The following is a 23280-nucleotide window of genomic DNA, read 5'->3' as shown; positions in this document are numbered from 1 at the left end:
CCCCAGTGAAAATAAAGAAACAAACAGACGTGTAAATTTGTTCTTTGCCTAAACTATTACTTGAACTGTATGCATAGAATGTTTCAGTTATAAGAAAAAAAACAGATAAATGGCAAATTTCTATTACTTAGAAATATTAAATGAACCGGAATGTTGATGTTGCTGATCGTATTTTCACAGCTTACGCTAAAATTCATTTATCCATTTAAAAAGTGAAACAGTTTTCTTTTTAACCTATTTAACCTCCTGAAACCTGGACTTTTGCTTGGTTTGTGCATTTTTTATTTCTTCTGTTTGGGATTAGTAGGACCATACAAGTATAAAAACTAAACTTAGTCTACAGGAAGGTGTTTTTGCAAAATGTCCTCATATGAGGCCAAAGGGTGCAGAGAAGCAGAAATGTAAGGTCCCCATATGAGGAAGCAGGGTCCCAGGTGGTTAAGCAAACTCCAATAAAAACAACTGTATAGATACTGAACTAAAGATGGTCTTTTACTTAGATGACTCTAAACTGGAATCAGCTCCTTCATTTAAGGAAGGAGCAATGCTTCAAATGCTAGTCAATACTTACCTACGTACGCAAGTCAGATAACATAAGATCTGAAGAAGTAAAGAACTTAAAAATACACAACTAAAGAGGGAATCCCTGTGTGGAATTGCTTCCAAAGTCTTTTAGGAACAGATGAGCATTCATTGAGCACTAAATTGTATTGAGATCACAAATCAAGTCTCGATTAAACTTGGATTGCCCCGTAGCAACAAACCTTTCTGAAGTGACTCTAATGCGCTCATCATTGGATGACTGCTCCTCATCCTCCTTCTCCCTGAAGTACTCTTCCACACACTGCTCTTCAAACTCATACAAATACTTCAACTCATCAGGACTCAGAATCAGTTCTGAAAATTGTGAGCAGAATGCAAAAATTATTAAACATTACAAGACTGTTACACGCAGTGCTAATAATAAGTAGAAGCAATGAGATAAAATGGGCAGTGAATTACTGAGTCCACGATCTCTTTCATCCAGTTCTCCTTCCATTTTCTTCTTTTTACATCGACAGCACAAGCGCTTCAGCATAATGTAGATGTGGCTGAAAATTATGAGAGGAGGAGGAAGAACAGGTCGGTCGTGGAAGGTCATGATCAGCTGATAGCGCTGGAACTTCCACACTTGATTTGAGATGGACTTCACCTCAAAGAATGTGTTGCTGTTTAGGACATCAAATGACATCTGTTACCTTCACAATGTCCATTAGACTTAATACTGTTAACCATACATAGCAAATTGACCGTTTAAAATGATCAACCTGTCTCTCAGTCAGTCACAGCCACCTGTAAACACTACTTCCTAAGTTTCTACAACACACCTACACTGTAAACACCCTTGGCAGTAAATCAGTCTGAATGATTAAGTGAGATAAAAAAGATGTTACAGAGTAGCTCAGACACATACTGTCCTGATTGTCTGAAGTGCAGTGTTGATTTTATTTACTTTTTAATACAGAAAAAAATTCTGGATTAAACTATGAGGGAGATCACACTCACAGCCCAGCCAAGGGGCTCACATGGGTGGAATGTGTGCTAATTGGGTTCCAGGTGGGCATGGGTTCTGAGTGGGTTTATAAATGCATTTTTACTAGGACCAAGTTGGGCTCCTCAAATGTGCCGCATTGTTATTGTCTAACCTAATCTCACATGTGTCCCATCTATGCCCCATGTGCAGTATACAACCCAGATGGGGCCTATATTTAACCCTTCCTAACCCTGGTGGGGCATTCAAAAGTGGGGCCAACATGGAACCCATGAACAAAACGTTCTGGTTCCCAGTTGGGACAACCATACAAGCCCCACATGGGCATGTTTTCTGGCAGATCAGTTTTAAAATGATTAACATCAACATATCCTGTATTTGCAACTATGTAAATTTTTTTTTTTTTTTGAATTTCAACAAATGAGAGCAAATGTTAGGGTCAATGAATTAACCACATTACATTGAGTGCTCATATTAGCTTCACCCTCAGTCAATAAAAAATATTATTTTTATATCCCAAATTTGTTTCATTTTAGTCATGGATGTATGTATTACAAATCTTGTAAACTGTATTTTTGAATAATGAAATATTTTGTAAGTACTGCGTGAGGCTAAGATTGGTGACCAGTTTTGCAAATGTCAGGTGAAATCACTGAATGGTATTAATCAAGGAAATGGTATTACTTTTTTAACGTTAAATATGCATATGACACTAAGGGCCGGTTACACGAACAGAGATTAAAGCTTCCAAATTACCAATACCACTCTGCCATGACGAGGCTTAATCCTGGCCTGGTTAACAAGATGCTTCATTGAACTGACTGCTTCATTCAAAGAAAATGATTGTGGAGAATTCAGAAGTAATGTATAAGTCTGTGCTGTTATTTAACATGATTTTACCATGAACAAGTGAGGGCATTGTTCACTGACTGAAAACGTACAGGTAATATTCTTTTTTTTTTCTGACTCACTTAAATACAGCGATGAGAAGATTAACCAGTAGGATGTTAGCTACCAGTAGGTAGCAGGCCATGATGGCAGGTGTTAGCCAGGCTCCGGGGATGCATGGAGGCAGTTTCTTTCCATCTTCGTCATACATATTTTCACCACAGGGTGCTGGCAAAGCAAAACTCATTTAAATTGCTATTTTGACAGAACCCTTCATTTACTAATGGTAAGTATATCGTTCAACTGAGGGGATTTTAGCATAGTGGAATAATACTCACGATTGATCTCCATTGCATAGACTTATTATTGTGGTATGCCCCAAAGACATTATAAAAAAAAAAAAAGAACAGAGAATATGAAAATAGAATAATTTTTAGTTTGACTACAACACTGACAAGCAGTAATCATTAAATGAATGTAAAACAAAGTATATTTAACACGTATAAAGCAGAGCATAACACCTCAAAAACACAACTGACTAAATGTTGTGTAATATCTCAAGACACTAGCAGTGGGAAGGAAGGAAGGGCACAATCACACACCCAGTCCAGCACACACCGATGAATGGAATGAGTCATCAGAAAGTGAAAATCCCTGAATCCTGCATTAGAAATAATGGATCATGAAGACTATAGTTACACATGAGGGGCTAGAATGGAGTCGTAACGGATCATTCGTCCATGAATCAGGAAACGGAATCTTACTATGAATTCTAGTCTTACGGTCTATCGAGTCTGCAAACACCTCTCCATAGATCATCCAATAGGGCATGTAGAAGATGTTCCTGGCCAGGCGCCACGTCGGCTCTTCATCTGGGTGCAGAATAGCCTGTCGTGCTACGCCGAAACTCATTAACACCACCAGCATGATCACCACAAAGTACAGCATGTCAATCATCTGTACACAAACACAAACACAAACACACACACACACACACACACACACACACACACACACACACACCCATACAGACATTCATAAAGCTATGTCTTTGTTTAAACAAAATAAAAATTCATCGACTGTTACAAAAAACACTTATGCAAAAATGTTACTTAAACTGTTACAGTATCTGAATTTTAAACACTGACAATTACTGGACTCTATTTAAATACCTTTTATCTTGTATATATTTGGCTTGGACAAGGACAGAGTGTCGGCATTGTTAAAGAGTTGTAGGTTATGTGTGCAAGACACAGGGTTTTCTGTGATATGGGTCGTTTAAGAAAAGGGGAGGGTCATAAAATGTCCTTATTTCACTTAATTAAAAGTATTTAATTTAAAGTATTTCAGTATTTAAAATTTCAGACAACACAAGACCTGTTGACAGTGCTCACCATTTTGCCAATCATCATGACATACGGTCCCAAGTACTTGTTCACACCGAAGATATCAAGGACCCGGATGTACCAGAAAATTATGTCCACACAGTAGATGACCCTTCCATACCCCATGTATGTGTTCTGTAGCCGCAGCAACAGGCCTAACAGAAACATGGTAATGGCCACCAGGTCTGTGATGTTCCAGTAGTCTTCTAGCCACACATTAATCTTTTGTTTCAGCTTTCCTGGCTCTGACATGAGGATCTACACACACACACACACACACACACACATCAGATTCTTGTTTCTTATTACCTATATAATGTAGTTTCGAGACAAAACATAGGTTTCACCTGTCTAACTTTTTCCAGTCCCAATGTGATGATGTATGAGATGACTATCCACTCCTGCAGTGATGGCCATCGCTCCATTTTCACAAGGATTATGTAATTATATAGCATGAGGTACACAAGGTAAGCAATCTGTAAAACAGAAAATAAGTTAATCCTCTACATAAAACACATTTCCTTAATTTGCTTAATTTAACATTGCCAAAAAGATTAAAATGAAAAAAATAATTCATGTTTTGAAATTGTGCTCTGAAAAGTGCTAAAATGTTTGTTTGTTTCATGTAGAGGATTGTTCACTTTTTCACTTTTTTCTCACCCATGTCACACAAAGATCTTACATTTACAAAATGACAGCTTCACAGCAGAAGCAAAAAAGCTTAATTTCAGTGGAAGTTAATGTAAAAAGATTTAATTCCAGAACATTTTGGGCCACAACTATGTCGGAGGAGGAAGCATAAATTAAAAAGAATACCGTCTACAGTGAAAGCATGGTGATGGTCATAGTCACAGTCACCTGACATGAACCTCACAGAAAATCTTTGGTGGGATATGAAGTTGGTTGCAGCATGCAAACCCAAGAATATTAGTGAACTGGAGGCCACTACTCATAAAAATTGAAATTCTTCATTGGCATAAGATTCCTCAGGAATGCTACCAGAAGCTGGTGTCTGCCTGTGCATCAGATTTGCAGAAGTTATAACAGCAAAAGGGTGATCTACTAAATACCAAATATGCTTGGAATGAAGGTGTTGAATAATCCTGAGACTGCAGAAGTTTTTAAAAGTGTTATTTTGAGTTGCATTTGGAGAAAGCACACAAATTTTTGTTCTTGTTTGATCGGTTGTAATGTACTTTGAGCTGAAAGTACATTTTGCTAAAAAACTTAATTTGCAATGGTGGTTGAATAATTTTGATTGCACCTGTATATTAGGCTCTCAAAGAAATGTTGGAATGATTATTCCATACAAATTCCAGACTGCAAGTCAGGTGGGTAGAACTGCTCTCTTGAAAGAACATTTTAAAGTTGTGAAATACCACATACCGTATTGAACCAGAATTTGGTAAATGGGGCGTTGTAAAAATAATAAATCTTCTTCCCAATCGGCACTCTCTTGTGCTTCTTTTTGGTATCTTCCTCATCACCTTTCTTGGATGTTGTATCCATGTTCACAGCTCCGTCCTAACAAATATGACAAAATAAACCTCTACCATATGACTATCATCTCAATCCCACTGTAGAGAATAATACAGTGTACACTAGTGATAATTTGGGTATGGAGTAGATTACTAGTCCATGTATACTGTAATTGAATATTTTTGCTGTAAAACATATAAAGCATATTGATCATAATATGTGCTAAAAGATTTTTGTTATAATTTAATATTACATACTAGACACTAAAAAGTACAAATAGTGTATCTATGTATTTGTTTAAAAATAATATTCCGGCATCTATTTGCATTACATTTTTGTCATTTTATCTGCCAAAATTTGATCTCCAACGTTTAAACAACATTAATTGTATGATAAACTTCAAATGCCTTAAGCAACTGTTGAAAGGTATCCAAGCATATGTAAAAGGTAGTATACTGCGGAAGGTTAATAGTCATAAAAGTCTGCCAAAATCAGTGTCATTATTCTTGTCTCTTTTTAGTGATAAAATAATTGGTTAAAAATTTCAATAAATGGCCACAGAGGAAATCTTAAACAAGTATTTTCATTTGCTTCACCTTGTTCGATTTGGTATCATCCTCTTTATCTTTTGACTCCTCTGTTTCTTTGGAGCCATGGTAAGATATGTCATCGCCTATCCGAAAGTCCAAAAGAAGAATGGCAGGAGGGAAAATAATGCCAAGAATCACCTGCAAAAATAATTAATATGTAGCACAATAGGCAGCTGATAGTATATTATTAAGTGAGATGTGCCAGGAACCAGAAAGTCATGTGTTCAAATCTCAGGATACTCGATACTTCACTTAATTTTTACTTAATCAGGCAATAAACTATGAACTGTTTAATTTACTATGATTTTTTCTGTACCTTCAGGCCATTGCTCTTGCCCATTCTCAGGCAGCCCATCCACATGTCAGTGAGCAACATTTGGCTGCAGGTATGGGCAATGAAGTCTCTGTGCTTGGCTGCCACAGCTAGTTTTAGGCAGGTAGAGTTACTCCAGTTCTTCAGCTCGTAGGTCAGCAGCTTCATGGCCACCTGCTCATCATGCTTGTAAGACTGATCTAATAGTTCATATGCTAACTGGCCAAACTCCCTAAAAGAGATTGTGTGAGAGAGAAAGGGGTTGTGAGTGTAAAGCATTTTACCTTTCTTACTGTTTTAGATTTTGTACGATTACGATTAGTAATATGCACTGCTCAAAAAAAATAAAGGGAACACTCAAATAACACATCCTAGATCTAAATGAATGAAATAGTCTCATTGAATAATTTGTTCTGTACAAAGTTGAATGTGCTGACAACAAAATCACACAAAAATCATCAATGGAAATCAAACTTATTAACCAATGGAGGCCTGGATTTGGAGTCACACACAAAATTAAAGTGGAAAAACACACTACAGGCTGATCCAACTTTGATGTAATGTCCTTAAAACAAGTCAAAATGAGGCTCAGTATTGTGTGTGGCCTCCACGTGCCTGTATGACCTCCCTACAACGCCTGGGCATGCTCCTGATGAGGTGGTGGATGGTCTCCTGAGGGATCTCCTCCCAGACCTGGACTAAAGCATCCACTAACTCCTGGACAGTCTGTGGTGCAACGTGACGTTGGTGGATGGAGCGATACATGATGTCCCAGATGTGCTCAATCGGATTCAGGTCTGGGGAACGGGCGGGCCAGTCCATAGCTTCAATGCCTTCATCTTGCAGGAACTGCTGACACACTCCATCCACATGAGGTCTAGCATTGTCCTGCATTAGGAGGAACCCAGGGCCAATCGCACCAGCATATGGTCTCACAAGGGGTCTGAGGATCTCATCTCGGTACCTAATGGCAGTTAGGCTACCTCTGGCGAGCACATGGAGGGCTGTGCGGCCCTCCAAAGAAATGCCACCCCACACCATTACTGACCCACTGCCAAACCGGTCATGCTGAAGGATGTTGCAGGCAGCAGATCGCTCTCCACGGTGTCTCCAGACTCTGTCACGTCTGTCACATGTGCTCAGTGTGAACCTTCTTTTCCTCTGTAAAGAGCACAGGGCGCCAGTGGCGAATTTGCCAATCCTGGTGTTCTCTGGCAAATGCCAAGCGTCCTGCACGGTGTCGGGCTGTAAGCACAACCCCCATCTGTAGACGTCGGGCCCTCATACCATCCTCATGGAGTCGGTTTCTAACTAAATTTGTGCAGACACATGCACATTTGTGGCCTGCTGGAGGTCACTTTGCAGGGCTCTGGCAGTGCTCCTCCTGTTCCTCCTTGCACAAAGGCTGAGGTAGCGGTCCTGCTGCTGGGTTGTTGCCCTCCTACGGCCTCCTCCACGTCTCCTGGTGTACTGGCCTGTCTCCTGGTAGCACCTCCAGCCTCTGGACACTACGCTGACAGACACAGCAAACCTTCTTGCCACAGCTCGCATTGATGTGCCATCCTGGATGAGCTGCACTACCTGAGCCACTTGTGTGGGTTGTAGAGTCCGTCTCATGCTACCACGAGTGTGAAAGCACCACCAACATTCAAAAGTGATCAAAACATCAGCCAGAAAGCATAGGTACTAAGAAGTGGTCTGTGGTCCCCACCTGCAGAACCACTCCTTTATTGAGTGTGTCTTGCTAATTGCCAATAATTTCCATCTGTTGTTTATTCCATTTGCACAACAGCATGTGAAATTGATTGTCAATCAGTGTTGCTTCCTAAGTGGACAGTTTGATTCCACAAAAGTTTGATTTACTTGGAGTTATATTGTGTTGTTTAAGTGTTCCCTTTATTTTTTTGAGCAGTGTATTATTCCCACATTAGCCACCGAATAGACTGTAGTCCCCATAGTGTCAATTTCACAATTTGTGTCCAATATTTATTAAATCTGGGCCAGATTTATTTGGACGACAATGATAATGATTTTTGTAAAACCCAAAACCATGCAAAGTCAGAGACGCTCATATCAGCACCACATACTAATGTGTCATTACTGTGTCTCTGTTGAGAATGTCTCAGCACAATAGGAGGAACAGAAACTTGTAATAGACATGAGGAGTACTGTTTGTGTGTTATTGTTTTAGATTTACTGTGTTTGTCTATTCTTTTGATTTACAATGAACAAATCACATTTTATTAGAAATCCAAATCAGTTCAAAAGATTCACTAACGTTTTCCTGCAACTGAATATAGAAATATGTCTGGACTATCTTAGTTTTTCCACTACCATACTGGTTCTTAGTGCTGGCCCTGAAGTACCTTTTCCCTGCACTGTTTAGTGTTTTCCCCAGCACTTACAAATCAAGGAGAAAGGGTCATTTCTAATTAGTTGAAACAGGGGTGTTGCAGGAAAACATTTCTAAATGTTCAGAACTGTGAGACTACAGCACCAGCACTGAGAACCCTTTAAAACCCATTAAAATACTGCACAGTATTATTAAGTGGCTATTAATAATGCCTCACTTTGAATTATTGTCCAAGTCCTGAGAAATATCATCCACCAATTCACTTTGGGAAGATTCATGTGCCATGGCCTTGTACAGCTTGCAGGCCACCAGTGCTTTAGCCATGGCCTCTTCACCCCTCTGCCACAGAAAGAGTGCCATCTTTTGGCGCTTCATCAACACGGCCCACACCATCAGTTCATGGAAGGGGTACTGGAAGCGGCTGACCTCTGGATCATCCACATCAATATCAATCTCCTCTTCTTTCTTTTTCTTCTTTTTCTTGCCCTTAGGCCGTGGCTCATCGTCCTGACCGGGACAATGGAAAACAGATGTAGGCAGTTTGGTAGGTAAAGTTGAGTGTTTCAAGGACAAATGATTTTATGTGCTATGTGCTTCAACATTCAGTGGTCTGATGAGCTTATGTCATAATAACAGCACTTACAGTTGGCCAGGACAGCTTTGTCAGGGTTGAAATTTGACTTTGTTGGAAAGATTCTATCCCAAAACAGTGTCACATTGAAAATGACTAGTTCTGCCACTCAGGATCCACTCTACAGCCAGTATTTGTCAGTGGAGACTAATTGGTTGTATGAACATGTACAAGTTAGAAATGGATGAGACAAAAATAAAAACCATCAAATTAAAAATGTCTGTGTACAGGGTTTTGGCCTTGTGGTGTATCATCCAATATTGCTTGCAATGACAGATATAACTGAGTAATGTGTCTCATACCTCCATCCCTAGTAGCTTGAGGGCTTTGGGCTACAATAAAACAGAGTTGAAATAAGTTGAAATAAATATAGATATTTTCTGGAACCTACATATTATAATATTAAGATTAGTTATAGCCATGCTTGCTGCCCTAGTAGTTTGCCTATTTAGTTTTGCAGGCTTATGTAAATGACAAGTAAGGAGGCTTTCAACTGCCACATGAACATTATGCAAACTGCATGACTAAACCATCCATATAAAAAAACATAAAATGGGCAAAGAGTCAGGGTCAGGATGACTGCTTCTACCATTTGTTGCTAGAATACTTTTGCCTGTTTTATGAATCTATTTGAGTTTACTTAACAACTCAACACAATTTGAGGCAGGTGTGTGTTAACTTATACATGCAGATTGCAGAATGTTAAGTTGGCAGCTGTAAGCTTCCTACTTACATTGGCCTTGTAAATCCAGGTCAAAACTTTAAACAAACCTTGGCTAATCAACAGTATTTCAGATATGCAGAAATTCATATACATTTGGTTTTTAGCCAAGTCATGGTAAGTCAAGTATGGTAACATTATATTAGACATAGAGATTTTACAGTTAGTTCAACTTACCCTTTTTAAACCATAAAGGTTATTGTAGAGGGTGCGAAAGCTCTTCCTGGTGTAGTTACATCGATAAGCGCCACCCATAAGAAACTCCAGAACTAAACCAATGTCAATCAGGGTGATCTGGTAATCTGGTGGGAGGTTTCCCTAAAAAGGGAATGAGTGTGGGAACATTACAAAACTGTGGCTTCATTATATCACTATATCAATGTAACGAACAACAAGATCCCAGTCTGGAAGTTAACTTTCACTAAAACACTGTGTGCTTTTAACCATTGTAATGTGACGTTCTTTGACACACACAAATAAGTAACACACACTGTGGCGTGAAATATCAGCATGTACCTTTTTAACATCTCTGACCACAAAATGCAGTGTGTTTGTCGGCCCCAGTCTCTATAAGACAAAAGCAGATAATAAAATACAGCAGACAGGCAAAATGCTTACAAGCTCTGTACCGTTATCAATTACACAACTCCTAACCACTCTCTAGGCAGAAAATCCATAAAAGGGGCTTTTCAATGTGTGTGTGTATGTGTGTGAGCGCTCACTGTGTTATAGAGCTCTTCCAGACGTGGAATGGTAAGGAAATGGTGAATGTTGACACCATTCTCAATCAGGAGCTTCACAAAGTCCACTCTGTCTAAAACTAATGCGTCCATCATTGCTTGTTCCAGTGAGTTCACCTGACACACCCAAACACACACATACATACAATTATGTAGTATTTGAGGACCAGGAAGATACAAGAAACATCAATATTACTGTATACTGTATTGAGCAAATATATTGAGCAGACACCAGCCTTCATTCATTAGTACTCAAAACAGCCATTATTCATTTGTAGGTGAAAGAGGAAAATGTAGAAAACATAGATTAAACAGAAAATTATACAGAAGCCTGAATAGCTAAATATAATATCACACTGCTCAGTATTCTGTGCATTACACTGGGCCTTTATTATAGCTCCCTTTATTTTCAGGAGACTTGCTTTCAGTTGTCCAATAGGTCCACACCTACAAACTAATCTTAAAGGAAGTATTTTCTGCTTCTGACCATCCAAGTTAACATGCTTCTGTACTTTCTGCTTCTGACCATCCATACTCCATGGTTGTTCTAAGAACACCAGCAGCTTCTTTGATTAATTTGCAATTGTATCTCTATTTTGTTTTTTGCTTTTCTCAGTAGGGGCTTCTTGATCATCCTTTCAGACCCTCCAGATCTTCTCAAAGTGGAAGGATGCAGAAAAACACCTGGTGATGTTTTCCGATGTGAAGCAAGATTGGAGCTTGGCTATCTTTTTTCTCGAAGTGTGCTGTTTATCTGAAAGGGGCAGTTGTGGTCTTATGGGTTTTGCATTGTTGTTTGGAGTCTTTTAACCAGTCTTTTTTAGAAACTCATATTTTCAAAAATTGCTTTTTTTGTATAAAACAATACAACAATAACAATAACTAACAATATTGATATTAGATAGCACTTTATTAATTCTGAAGGAAATGGCAGATTACAGTAATATACATTACAGTACTGTTTATTGTATATTATTATATATAGTAATATTCGATTAAATATGAGTTACTTATACTTATTTTTTTATAGTATATTCCACAACAAAGTCATATTTGTGTATGTACAGAACTTCTACAACCAATTCTAATTCCTACCACAATAGTTGAATCATTAAAAAAAAATCAAATCGCCAGCTTACATACCTACTTTGTACAGAACAATCAAAAGAGAAATGTTACCCAGTTGAGCAGCTCTAGTTTTCGGGGGTCTGTCTCCTCAGGGGGTTCAGGTTTAGGTTTGCCTCTTCTGCCTTTTTTGGCCCGGGCTGCTTTTCCCTTGCTGCCACGAGTTGGGCTTTTGGGCCTCTCTTGTGGTACAGTGGCTGAAGTGGGCAGAGAACCAGCAGGCTGAAAGATACAAGATTCAAGAATTTGTCATGCGTAGAAGGAAATTATTACTTTTCATATAATATACATATACACACTCCCTAACCACTAACCACACTTATACACCTGCTCATTCATACAATTATCTAATCATCCAATCAGTGTCATCAGTACAGTGGATAAAATCATGCAAATACAGGCCAGCAAAGATACAATAGAATATTATTTCAGTTATTTTGACTTGCATTATAGTAGGTGAACAACAGCCTCAAAATTTACTCAGAATACTATGATAAATTTAAAACAACTATTCAGCGGCAGTTCTACAGCTAGAGACACCGGGCTAATGAGAGAGGACAACGGTGAATGACTGGTGCTGACAGAAAGGCTACAGTAACTCGGATAATTACTCTATACTATTGTGGTGAGCAAAATATGTTGAACCTTGTGGTAGATGTGCTATAGCAAAATACCATTTCGAGTTTCACTTCTGTCAGCCAAGAAGAGAAAGCGGAGGCTGCAGTGTGCAAATGCTTACCAAAACATACACTTGAAAACTGGAAAAATGAGGTGGAGTAAAAAAAAGAAAAGAAATGGACCTTGCAAGATCAGCCCACTGGGAACAATTCAGAATGCCTGGGTAGTGTCAGAATTTTACCAACCTGACCCCAAACTTAAGATCCAACCTGATTTGTGTCAATAGTCCAGAATGGGTAAAGGTGGTGTAATGGGTTGGGGAATGTTTTAGTTGTGCACTTTGAGCTTATTAGGCATTCGATCATCACTTAAATGCAACAGTCTTTTTGAGTATATCATGTGTATTCTTTGGCCACAATTTACCCAGCTTCTAATGGCTACCTCTAGCATAATAATGCACCATGCCACAAAGCAAAATCATCATGAGTTCAGTGTTCTTCAGGGCCGTCCCAGTCAACGAAGCTAAATCTTAATCAGAACAGGTCGAATGGAACATTGGCAGCATTAAAGTGCATTTGAAAATTCAGCAGGAATTATATGCCGCAATCATGTGAACATGGACCAGAATCTCAAAGAAATTGTTTCAACAACTTGTAAACCTAAACCGTAAGTTAAACAGAAGTATTGTTTCTAGACTCAAGTCTAGAATGCCTGTTTTCGTGAAATTTCATCATTCTACTGAAAGGATATGACATTTTTCCCCCTAATACTCATACACTGATTTTCTGTTGCTGGGATTGTTTTCTATTGTATCATCAACTGCAGTAATAATAGTATTAATAATACTAGTACAAGATGTGTGTGTATGTTTTAGCTCTTGATTACCCACAGGCCAGTGCTGGCCATGAACAAAAATCTGACTCCGAGCAATGTCAACACGGTTCCAAGCCAGAGCCAAACTCAGCTGGTCAGGAGCTGAAGCATTTGTACCTTGAAAAAAGGAGGCATACAAAATTATTCAAATTATTAAAGAATAATAATAATAAGAAGAATAGCACATTAGCATCCAGTATGCTTCAGGTATTTTACCTTTTAGTAGAGCTGTTAAGATGGCCATTTCAATGTCCTGCTGTCCCTCAGAGCCCATTCGGAATACTGTGATCTAAGAGCAAAGGTTGTAAGTGGGACAAATATGAAGTGGAGCCCAAGCACATATAGACTCAGGATACTAAAAACACTTACTTTGCTATATTGTGATTATCACACCATAGCTTCATATACAATGAAAACATAGCATTAAAAACAATTCTTGAGCCTGACCTTACAGGACCCAAGGAAAAGTGGTGGGAAATCTCAGGCTCGGGCAGAGAATCTAAACTGTAATCTACATGTGTAAACATATCCTGCACTAAATCAGCAGATGTTTTAATAAAGCTCTTTAATAAAGCTTATTTACGGTGGTTGGGGTGGCGCAACAGATAACACCACTACCTGCCAGTGAGTTACCACACCATGTGGGAGACTGGGGTTCGATTACCGGTCTGGGTGGCTATGCTGTGCTACACCAATAAGAATATTTGGGCAAGACTCCTAACACTACATTGGCCCACCTCTGTAATACGAGTAACCTTGTAAATTGCTCTGGATTAGAGCATTAGCTAAATGCCATAAACGTAAATGTACACCATGAAGTCAAAACATGCAGAAATTACATAGTTACCATATAGCAGTTTGTTATATACCTTCAGTTTATGATGATTTGAGAGGACTGTGAGAGATGGGGGAGAACTTGGGTGGAGAACTTTTGCTTTGTGGTAGGAAGCCATGCCCCCCTTTGATGTGTGGAGCCAGGAATGATAGATGGCTGGGTTAAAGGGGAAGTGACAGGATGGTGGAGTGTTGGGCAGACTTGTCATAGACATGTGGACAAGGTAGAAATGGAATTAGATTAGGGAGGAATGGCTACAGGCTAAAGTTCCTATTCCCCAAATTTTGTTATTTCATTCTCTTAACCTCACTTAAAATAGACTGTAGTCATGTGTATTCTGCTGGACCTTCCACACCAATGAAATCTCATATCTGTGCAAATAATAGACGCATGTCTATATTAATAGGACACAACAATTTTGGGAACACACTTGCTTGTATTATAATTAACTGGTGGTTATGGGTAATGATGTAATGGTAAATAGTTATTGGTAATACATGTTAATTAATGTTAAAAACAATATTTCTCACAAAGACAGAAGACTAGACCCTTAGACAAGATTACATATCAAACAAGCTTGTAAGGATACAAAGCATGTAATATGATGTGATTTGAGTATCTTTCTCTGATTATGTTTTAAATCATGTTAAACAGACTTAACAGATTCTTTACTAACACAAGTTCTTGCTAAAGCATAGTAGACCTAAAGCTCACTATGCTGGGCTCATACAAAAAGTGTGTTAAGACCATCTTAAACAGTAGTGAGACCTCAAACAGTCACACTCCAAACTCCACTATGGTGAAGACCAAAGAGCTGTCGAAGGACACCAGAAACAAAATTGTAGACCTGCACCAGGCTGGGAAGACTGAACTGCAATAGGCAAGCAGCTTGGTGTGAAGAAATCTACTGTGGGAGCAATAATCAGAAAATGGGAGACCTACAAGACCACTGCAAATCTCCCTCGATCAGGGGCTCCACGCAAGATCTCAGCCCGTGGGGTCAAAATGATCACAAGAATGGTGAGCAAAAATCCCAGAACCACATGGGGGGACCTAGTGAATGACCTGCAGAAAGCTGGGACAAAGGCTACCGTCAGTAACACTACGCCGCCAGGAACTCAGATCTTGCAGTGCCAGACGTGTTCCCCTGCTTAAGCCAGTACATATCCGGGCGCGTCTGAAGTTTGCTAGAGAGCATTTGGATGTTCCAGAAGAGTATTGGGAGAATGACTTATGGTCAGATGAAACCAAAGTAGAACTGTTTGGTACAAACACAACTTGTTGTGTTTGGAGGAGAGTGAATGCTGAGTTGCATCCAAAGAACACCATACCAACTGTGAAGCACGGGGGTGGCAACATCATGCTTTGGGGCTGTTTCTCTGCAAAGGGACTAGGACGACTGGTCCGTGTACATGAAAGAATGAATGTATTGTGAGATTTTGAGTGCAAACCTCCTTCTATCAGCAAGGGCATTGAAACGTGGCTGGGTCTTTCAGCATGACAATGGAGCACTTTGGCTTAAACAACAGCGATCTGACACTGATATGACACTCCTTGAGCTTGAAGTTCACCTTTAATCTCTTTAGAAGTTTTTCTGGGCTCTTTTGTTACCATTTGTATTATCCGTCTCTTTAATTTGTCATCACTTTTCCTCCTTCAGCCACGTACAGGGAGGTTAGCTACAGTCCCATGGATCTTAAATTTCTCAATAATATGTGCAACTGTAGTCACAGGAACATCAAGCTGCTTGGAGATGGTCTTATAACCTTTACCTTTAACATGCTTGTCTATAATCTTCTTTCTATTCTCCTGAGACAACTCTTTCCTTTGCTTCCTCTGGTCCATGTTGAGTGTGGTACACATCATGTCACCAAACAGCACAGTGACTACCTGTAGCCCTATATATAGGCCCACTGACTGATTACAAGATTGGAGACACCTGTGATGCTAATTAATGGACACACCTTGATTTAACATGTCCTATTGGTCACATTATTTTCAGGGGTACCATAATTTTGCCCAGGCCTATTTAATGAGTTTCATTTTATAAAATGATTCTTTTGAAGCATTGGTTTAAAATCAATGTTGGATTTTCATTTGGTCATATATTTCAGATAATTTTATTTATTATTACTTTTGTGAGATTCAGGTTATTTCTGTGACCATTGTGGGTTTTTGTTTCATTAACCGAGGGGTACCAAAATTTTGGCCATGTGCACATGTTTTGGTGATTTTCTAGGTGTTAACGAGTCATTTTCCCTACAAAGACACTCTTCTGCACAATGTAAAGCACAATTACTGTTTGTATACTTTATGTAACAAACAGGGGGAAAAAAATTACACTTTGAATATATGTGATTTGTATGTACATTTAAAATATATGGCCTGTTTGTGAGACCAGGGAATAGTGTATTGTGTTATACTAATTTTTAGTACAGGGCTATTAATGACCGGGATCAGCACACTGCCACTGTTGGGCCCTTGAGTTCTTAACCCTCTTTGCTCCCTCACAAATAGTGAATTTGGTTGTCTTATCTAAAAGTATTTTAAAGCACTATACACGTTTGATTAATTGTGGTATTGGTTTTCCAAGAAAGTTACAAACACACTTGAGTGCATGGGAAAGAATGTCGAAAGCCATATGCTGAGTCTTCTTGTATATGTGTCAACGCTAGATATCCTCAGGATATGTCAAGATGATCGATTTGGTGGTAAACGGGTCATAGATAAAACCTAGCTAAAATCTCATTGGTGAACTCAGTGGACCGATACTTTGTAGAGGTGGCATGAAGACCCTGAGGACAAAGGTACATTTAGTTTGGGAGTGGGTCGGCCTGTTTAAACACAAGTGACAAGTGTTTAGACTACAGCTCGAGCCTGGGTTTTTCAGGGAAGGAAAGGGTTAAGCTGTTGCATTGAGGGGAGATACAGCTCAGCTAAGGCCAGGCTTGGTTAACTGTTGGTTGACTGTTGGCTGATTTTTCAAAGTAAAAAAAGGAAGAAGAAATCCTAGCTGGACATTTACTGGACTCCTAGCTGGACTTAAACAGTTCTGTGCTTTTGCTGTTTTTTTTATTTCTTTTATTTGATTATGTTATTATTTTTTAAAGATTGCTATGTGTTACATGATTCCAGTTCCTCCATGTACACTGTTCAGATTTAAAGTAATTAAGAAGTGTTACTTAATTAATAACTTATTTTCTCTATAATTTCATCATCAACACAACTGTATGAAAGAAATTTGAAGGCTGCAAATATCATGAACTCTTGCAGATGTAATGATTTAGTAATGCCTAACATTCTTGTTCTATAAAGTGTAGGGTGGTCAGTGTTTAACACAATTTACCTGATCACTACCATAAATATCTGTATGAACATAGATTTTAGATCTTGATATTTATACATGAACTATTATGTGAATTAATATATTACTTCTACATTAAAGCATTCATGAGACATTCTTACTTTATGCACATTCATGGTGACGTATAGAAATTGTGTAGAAATTGATTACTCACTCATGACATAATAGATGAGTTAATTTTATGTACCCTTACTGTAAAATGTTATTTCTTTGTGCCTAGGTCCATTTGTGAAACCCAGTCCTGATTAGTTTAATTAGTTTAGTTAATTTCTCTTTTAAACTTTTATTGAGCTCTGCTAAAGCATGAGTAGATTAATAAATTACTGCAATGGTCCGTTATCTACCTCAGTAGATAATGTATGAGCACAAGCAGACTGGTAAATCACTGTGATCATCATTCAATGATCTCAGTGTTATTGAGCTCTGCTAAAGCATGAGGAGACTGATACATCAACAAATGCATACAGTATTTGGAGAGCACAGAGAAGTTAGGGCCAAACTTGTGTTTTAACCAACATACCAGTAACTATCAGTAAAAGTTACTTTTAATGTATTTCATGTGTTATATGTTATCAATATGTAATTTAATAACTATTTAAGATAATTTATTATTTCATAATAACACTGATGTTTCAGAGGCCTCAAAACATTTTAATAGGTAACCAAATTTCATCCTCTTTTGCACAGTAGCCTACTGTTTTCTTCTGTAAAGGAAAGTGGAAGTGCTCATGGGCATCCCACACTAAGTGTATTATGTTGTTGGGACATGAATTATAGACAGCGAGAAAATGACCTATTGTTCCTCCCTAATGAGTACATGAGAATATGTTAAGATATTCTTAGAGTCAAATATTTCTAAAGCCTTTAAGGCTTTAAGTTAAGATTATGGTGGAAATAGTACTACATCAGTGTATCTAGCTTATATTACATTTTCTAATCTAGCCTAATTGCTAGGTGTGTTTTTTGTTTTTTCCTGTAAACTTGATAATCTTGATATTTCTCATGTTTTGGGAAATAATACATATGAAGGTAATATGATGCTTTGCTCACTTTTGTAACTAGAGGATGCAGTCCTAGCAATTTGTTGTTAACATATACAGCAAACTGTGAGAACATGAGGCAGGATATTCTCTTTCTCTAACATATGAAGGGGCTCCACTGGGGAAATGATGATGTTGCAGATGCAGATTGTGATTTATGATACATTGTATAATAAGGAGTGAAATGTGGCTGCAGAATGACAATGAAACAACATGTGAATGAAGGTAATGTTTATTGTGATGTCTACAGACATAGCTGAATACAACAAGTAAATGCTGTCTTCAACATAAACAAATATTGGACTGGTCATAATGGCCAGGACTGGTCATAATGGCCATTAAGGTCTACTGTCCTCCTTTTCTTCACTTACCAGTTCTCTCTTCTTCATGCATTCCATCACCATTAGGTAGATCTGCTGGGCCTGATTGCGGTTATAGTTGAAGGTTTTCTGAATAGTCACCAGTAGTTGGTCTCTAACACCCTCATTGACCAGCCTGCACCCAGCCAGGAACAAAATGAGAGCATGTCATTAGAAAGAAAGGCAGTTTTTCTGCGTCAACAACAAGGTACAGTGGTGAGGTAATGGGTCCCTTACAGGCCCCAGTGCAAAAAATTATTAATGGTCCTCCATAAAAAATCTGATCTAAAAATGTAATTTGCTTGTTTACTTTTTATTACTACATCTCTTTCTTTCAAGTCATGGGAATAAAGTTGTGTAAGCAGAAATATAGGGAGCCCCAGTGTGATTGCACTGCTTGTACCAGTAGTTATGCCATTGGTGAGGTTGAGTTGTGTTCTTATTTCATGAATGGCTTACCCATCTTCCTCTGTGTATTTGTGGGCGAATGAGATGATGTCTGAAGCTCTGCCACTACCATCACACACCACAACTGGCACTGGGGGATCTTCTCTGAGGCTCTCAAGAACAATGGTGATGACATTGGGTCCCCCTTCCAGAATTAAACACACCAAGGGAACCCCTTGACCAAGACCTATGTAAGCACACAGGCACATTTACACATCATACATATGGCTTTTGGAAAATCTATAGTACCAGATCATATATAATACATGTATTATGGACCAGATCTTGGTGTTTTATGGTACATGGTAACATGGTTAAGTGGATGTATTTTGAATGCAGTATGGGATGACAGCTGGGCCTCCCTTTGCTGTCCCTGCCTCATCAGGAGCTCCAGGCATAGGATGACAAAGGGAAACCCAGGAGGTCACAGAAAGGACTATCCAGCACAATCCACCAATCACAGATGCCACAGACTAGAATTTACCTTACAAGCTACGTGTCTACCTTTTTTGGTAAGATTACAGTCTATATTCTCACAAAGGTTCTTTACACATGCACGGAATCATGCTTCACAAAATCATCTATTGAAAGGTCCCTGGTGGAACTAAAGCGGTTCTCTTAAAAAATCAGGATCATCACTTACGTGTGTTTATTTTCTGCAAAGAGATGTGTTTCTCCAGCTGTCGGCGAAGGCGGACCTCGGCACCATACTTGCCGTGAGTGCCATTGTCAGCCAGAATAAAGTGAGAGTGGCTGCTATTAAGCACTGAGAGCTTGCTGAGAGGGTTGGACATGGTCTGGTATGGCCGAGTTACCTGAAAATGCATACAGACAGAGTTGTGCTACATCTTTTAAAAAGTACATAATGCAAAAGACATAAGTAGATACCATTGGCCAAAATCTCTCTAATAAAGTGTGGGTTTCTTTGAATTCAAAGTGTAAAATTTTATTTGGGCCAGCTTCGTAAAAGCTGTTTTTAGTTTTTAGTATAAACTTACATCTCGACCAATTAGATCCTCTTTATTTTCCACAATTCCCCAGGGTGCGATGCCAATAGCGCAGACCCTGCCACGTGACTTTGAGGAATGGTCTTTTAGCGCATCTCCTACATGGCGGATCACACCTGCCCAGTTACAACAACAAAAAAATGCAGTTTAAACTTTGCAGGGCTTATTTATGACTCAAAATATGTGTTTTGTAGATTTTGTAAGTGAAAATCCTGTGCAGGACACAGAGCTAAATATGCTATAAATATTTTCATTTTAAAGCACAGTTTCTATGTATTTATGTTACTTATGTAATTTATTGGCCAAACCAAGCAAATAAACTCGATATACGACAGCAAATTCCTAGAATGTATAACAGAACTCACCAGTGCTGACTCCTCCTGTGAAAATCCAAGCTCCAGTGGTAACAGCTGCTTTGATCAAGCCTTTCCCAAACACCTGTTTGAGTTTGGGCTGCAGGTCGAAATTCTGCAGACCACCATGCACTGAGATGAGCAGAGTGGGCAGCTCGAGCTGCCAGTCTTTAACCATCAGATGAAGCAGGTTATCAGGCTTAGTGTCATAACACACACGGATGTACTGAGAGAGTGTGAAAGGGAGGGGGGAGAGGGAAACAGAGAGAACCAAAGCTAATTTTATAACCATACACCATGCTAACCTACTGCTACTGCTGTTTAAAGGGCCCACATTATGGAATATGAAATTAATTTTGCTCCTTTAATTATTGTATCAGCATTAAGTTCACCAATTATTTACATATCAGTCTGATGGCATATGGGAAAAGCATCCTGCTTAATTCTAAGGTACAAAGATGAAAAAAAGAAATAATAGTGAGTAATACTTGTAATATTTAAGGGTTTCAGTGATGGAGCAATACCATGGCTTTGTTTGCATGCCCTCCTCCTTGAAACTCAATAGTACCAAAGGCATCGGTAGGCAAGAGCTGTGTGTGCTTCAAAACAGACCATCTCTCCTGTGGAGGCTCATGCTGACCCTCCTCCGCACTCTTACTGGTGGCACTTGGAGGAATGGCTGCATGTTGGTTTACCAGCTGACCACAACTGCACCTACAAAAGCCAAGTATGGAAAAGAGAGGAATTGTATTTTAGCGCATACAACATTTCAACAACAAATTCAGGTTCTTTACACACAAAAAAATTATGCGTCAATGGAGCGGACATAACGCAAACTGGGGCAGCTTCAGCTACTCTGGAGCATGTATATATTTCAGGAGGATTTATGAGAGAGATTACAGCTCTACAGTACAGCAGGATTTAGCTTTTAATGTTTTAATTCTGCCATGTCTCCCACAAATATTAGGCACCATGGAGAATTTATATTTATATTAGAGACCAGAGCAAGATCACTTCCAGGGTGCTGCACACTGGTACAGTGTGATGTTAGCATTGTGGACATGAAACGTGTGCTGTGTTTACTCAATAAAAAAATTGGAATACAACAGATGAAAGAAGATACTGACTTGTTGGGTTCTTTGCTGCTGGGAAATACATAAATACACTCCCTCTTCTGAAACGTCCGCTCAATCCATGCCTTCTGAGCCTGTAGAGCACACACATACACACACACACACACACACAGACACATTTAAAATAATGGATTAACTTGTGTATGTTCTGTCTTCACTGTTCTCTGTATGCCTGTTGCAAGGGAAATCTTTTTTTGTTTGGATCCATGTTATTTATCCCCTTATCTCACCTGTAATCCTCAGAATCAACAAATCCACCAGCATAAAACAGCACAATAAGCAGGGAAAAATAAATCTGTGCACATGTTAAGAAGCAGTGAATTATAATGTAGTGATTAATTTGGCATTTCCTGCAGAATTTGCTCATTCTAGATAATGGCAGATTAAACTCACGTGCAGATTACCATCCTTCTTTTTTCTTTTTTTTTTTTTTCTCTCTCTCTCTCTCACACACAAACACACACACACACACATATCGTCACTATCATTTTTGTATTTATGTATTTACTTTGTATTCCCAAATTGTTGCCTCACAGGAAAATTATTGTTTTTGCAAAGCTTAGATGCCAGTCATTTAGATTTGTTTTTAAGATGATGAAACCCAGTAGAAATGTGGCATATTTGTAACATCAATAGTGCAGAAATAATGAAAAACAGCTTAAATTCCCTTTACAGGAACGGTCAAGCTTTGATAAACTCCACCAATTATCTGTAATATTTTTAAAATAATATTTTTAAATTGCCACAAAAAGGGTCGAAGCTAGAGACTTACCCTTTGTGAAATCTGCAAAGAACATGATGAAGCTGAACCTTGCAACCCTGCTCTTTCTTCCAAACCCTGTGGTCCTCACACACCACCACTGCCTTTATGCATCTCTCATGAGGACCATGTGAGCTGGCCTCAGCCTCAAGTCCCATGATCACTGCTGAAGATAATCCTTTGAGAACCTCATGACCTACTCAGAGCCCCACACCTCCCTATTCAAGCCCATTCAGAAGTTAAGGAGCCACAAATCTACTTGGATGGCAACCATGGTACCATGGTACCATAGCGTTTTCCTCTAGTTCTTTCACCCAAACAATTGGTGGCAATCATTAGTGACTCAAATGAAGGAAATGACCATGTGGAATGTGTCAATGTCTATATAAATTTTTGAAGAGCCCTTTAGATTGCTACATAGCTGAGTTTACAAGCAGGAGTGGAACATATGTGAGTAATTGTGCTTTTCTAAAACTTGTACCTAAGCATTATTTTAAAAGAAAATCACTTCATACTTTCACTTATACATATGTCAGACTATTACTTATACTTTCATTCAGTTATAATTACTGTACTTTTTCAACATTTGATAATAGGCAACTAGGTAACCAATACATACGTTCATCAGTTCTATCCAAGTCAAAAACGTTTTTTTATGTTAAAGAATGTGGTTCATTTTATGTTAATAAACTAGTAATTAAATAAAGTAAACTGATTTCTTGAAAGCAACAAAGA

The 23280-nt window shown here is 38.7% G+C and overlaps 1 protein-coding gene across 1 annotated transcript in view; it reads right to left on the bottom strand.

The window, feature by feature from the left end:
* trpm1a (transient receptor potential cation channel, subfamily M, member 1a) overlaps positions 1-23280 on the bottom strand; it is a 28042-nt gene that overhangs the window by 2117 nt on the left and 2645 nt on the right. Inside the window, exons 2-26 of the mRNA XM_072659751.1 lie at positions 21780-21859; positions 21177-21366; positions 20665-20878; positions 20291-20415; positions 19936-20107; positions 19305-19479; positions 18858-18981; positions 13464-13536; positions 13264-13364; positions 11811-11978; positions 10614-10748; positions 10408-10458; positions 10069-10209; positions 9473-9502; positions 8757-9046; positions 6190-6418; positions 5880-6011; positions 5191-5328; positions 4152-4280; positions 3814-4062; positions 3202-3376; positions 2758-2778; positions 2503-2647; positions 1003-1208; positions 765-897 (exon numbers count right to left, since the gene is read on the bottom strand). Coding sequence (XP_072515852.1) covers positions 765-897; positions 1003-1208; positions 2503-2647; positions 2758-2778; positions 3202-3376; positions 3814-4062; positions 4152-4280; positions 5191-5328; positions 5880-6011; positions 6190-6418; positions 8757-9046; positions 9473-9502; positions 10069-10209; positions 10408-10458; positions 10614-10748; positions 11811-11978; positions 13264-13364; positions 13464-13536; positions 18858-18981; positions 19305-19479; positions 19936-20107; positions 20291-20415; positions 20665-20878; positions 21177-21366; positions 21780-21859 — 3626 coding nt within the window. The remainder of the gene's footprint in view (positions 1-764; positions 898-1002; positions 1209-2502; positions 2648-2757; positions 2779-3201; positions 3377-3813; positions 4063-4151; positions 4281-5190; positions 5329-5879; positions 6012-6189; positions 6419-8756; positions 9047-9472; positions 9503-10068; positions 10210-10407; positions 10459-10613; positions 10749-11810; positions 11979-13263; positions 13365-13463; positions 13537-18857; positions 18982-19304; positions 19480-19935; positions 20108-20290; positions 20416-20664; positions 20879-21176; positions 21367-21779; positions 21860-23280) is intronic.

Source organism: Salminus brasiliensis, chromosome 17, assembly GCF_030463535.1.
Source record: "Salminus brasiliensis chromosome 17, fSalBra1.hap2, whole genome shotgun sequence".
In the NCBI taxonomy this organism is placed as follows: Eukaryota; Metazoa; Chordata; class Actinopteri; order Characiformes; family Bryconidae; genus Salminus; species Salminus brasiliensis.
The sequence above is the reverse complement of the archived record's forward strand: the minus strand, read 5'-3'. Positions and strand labels throughout refer to the sequence as shown.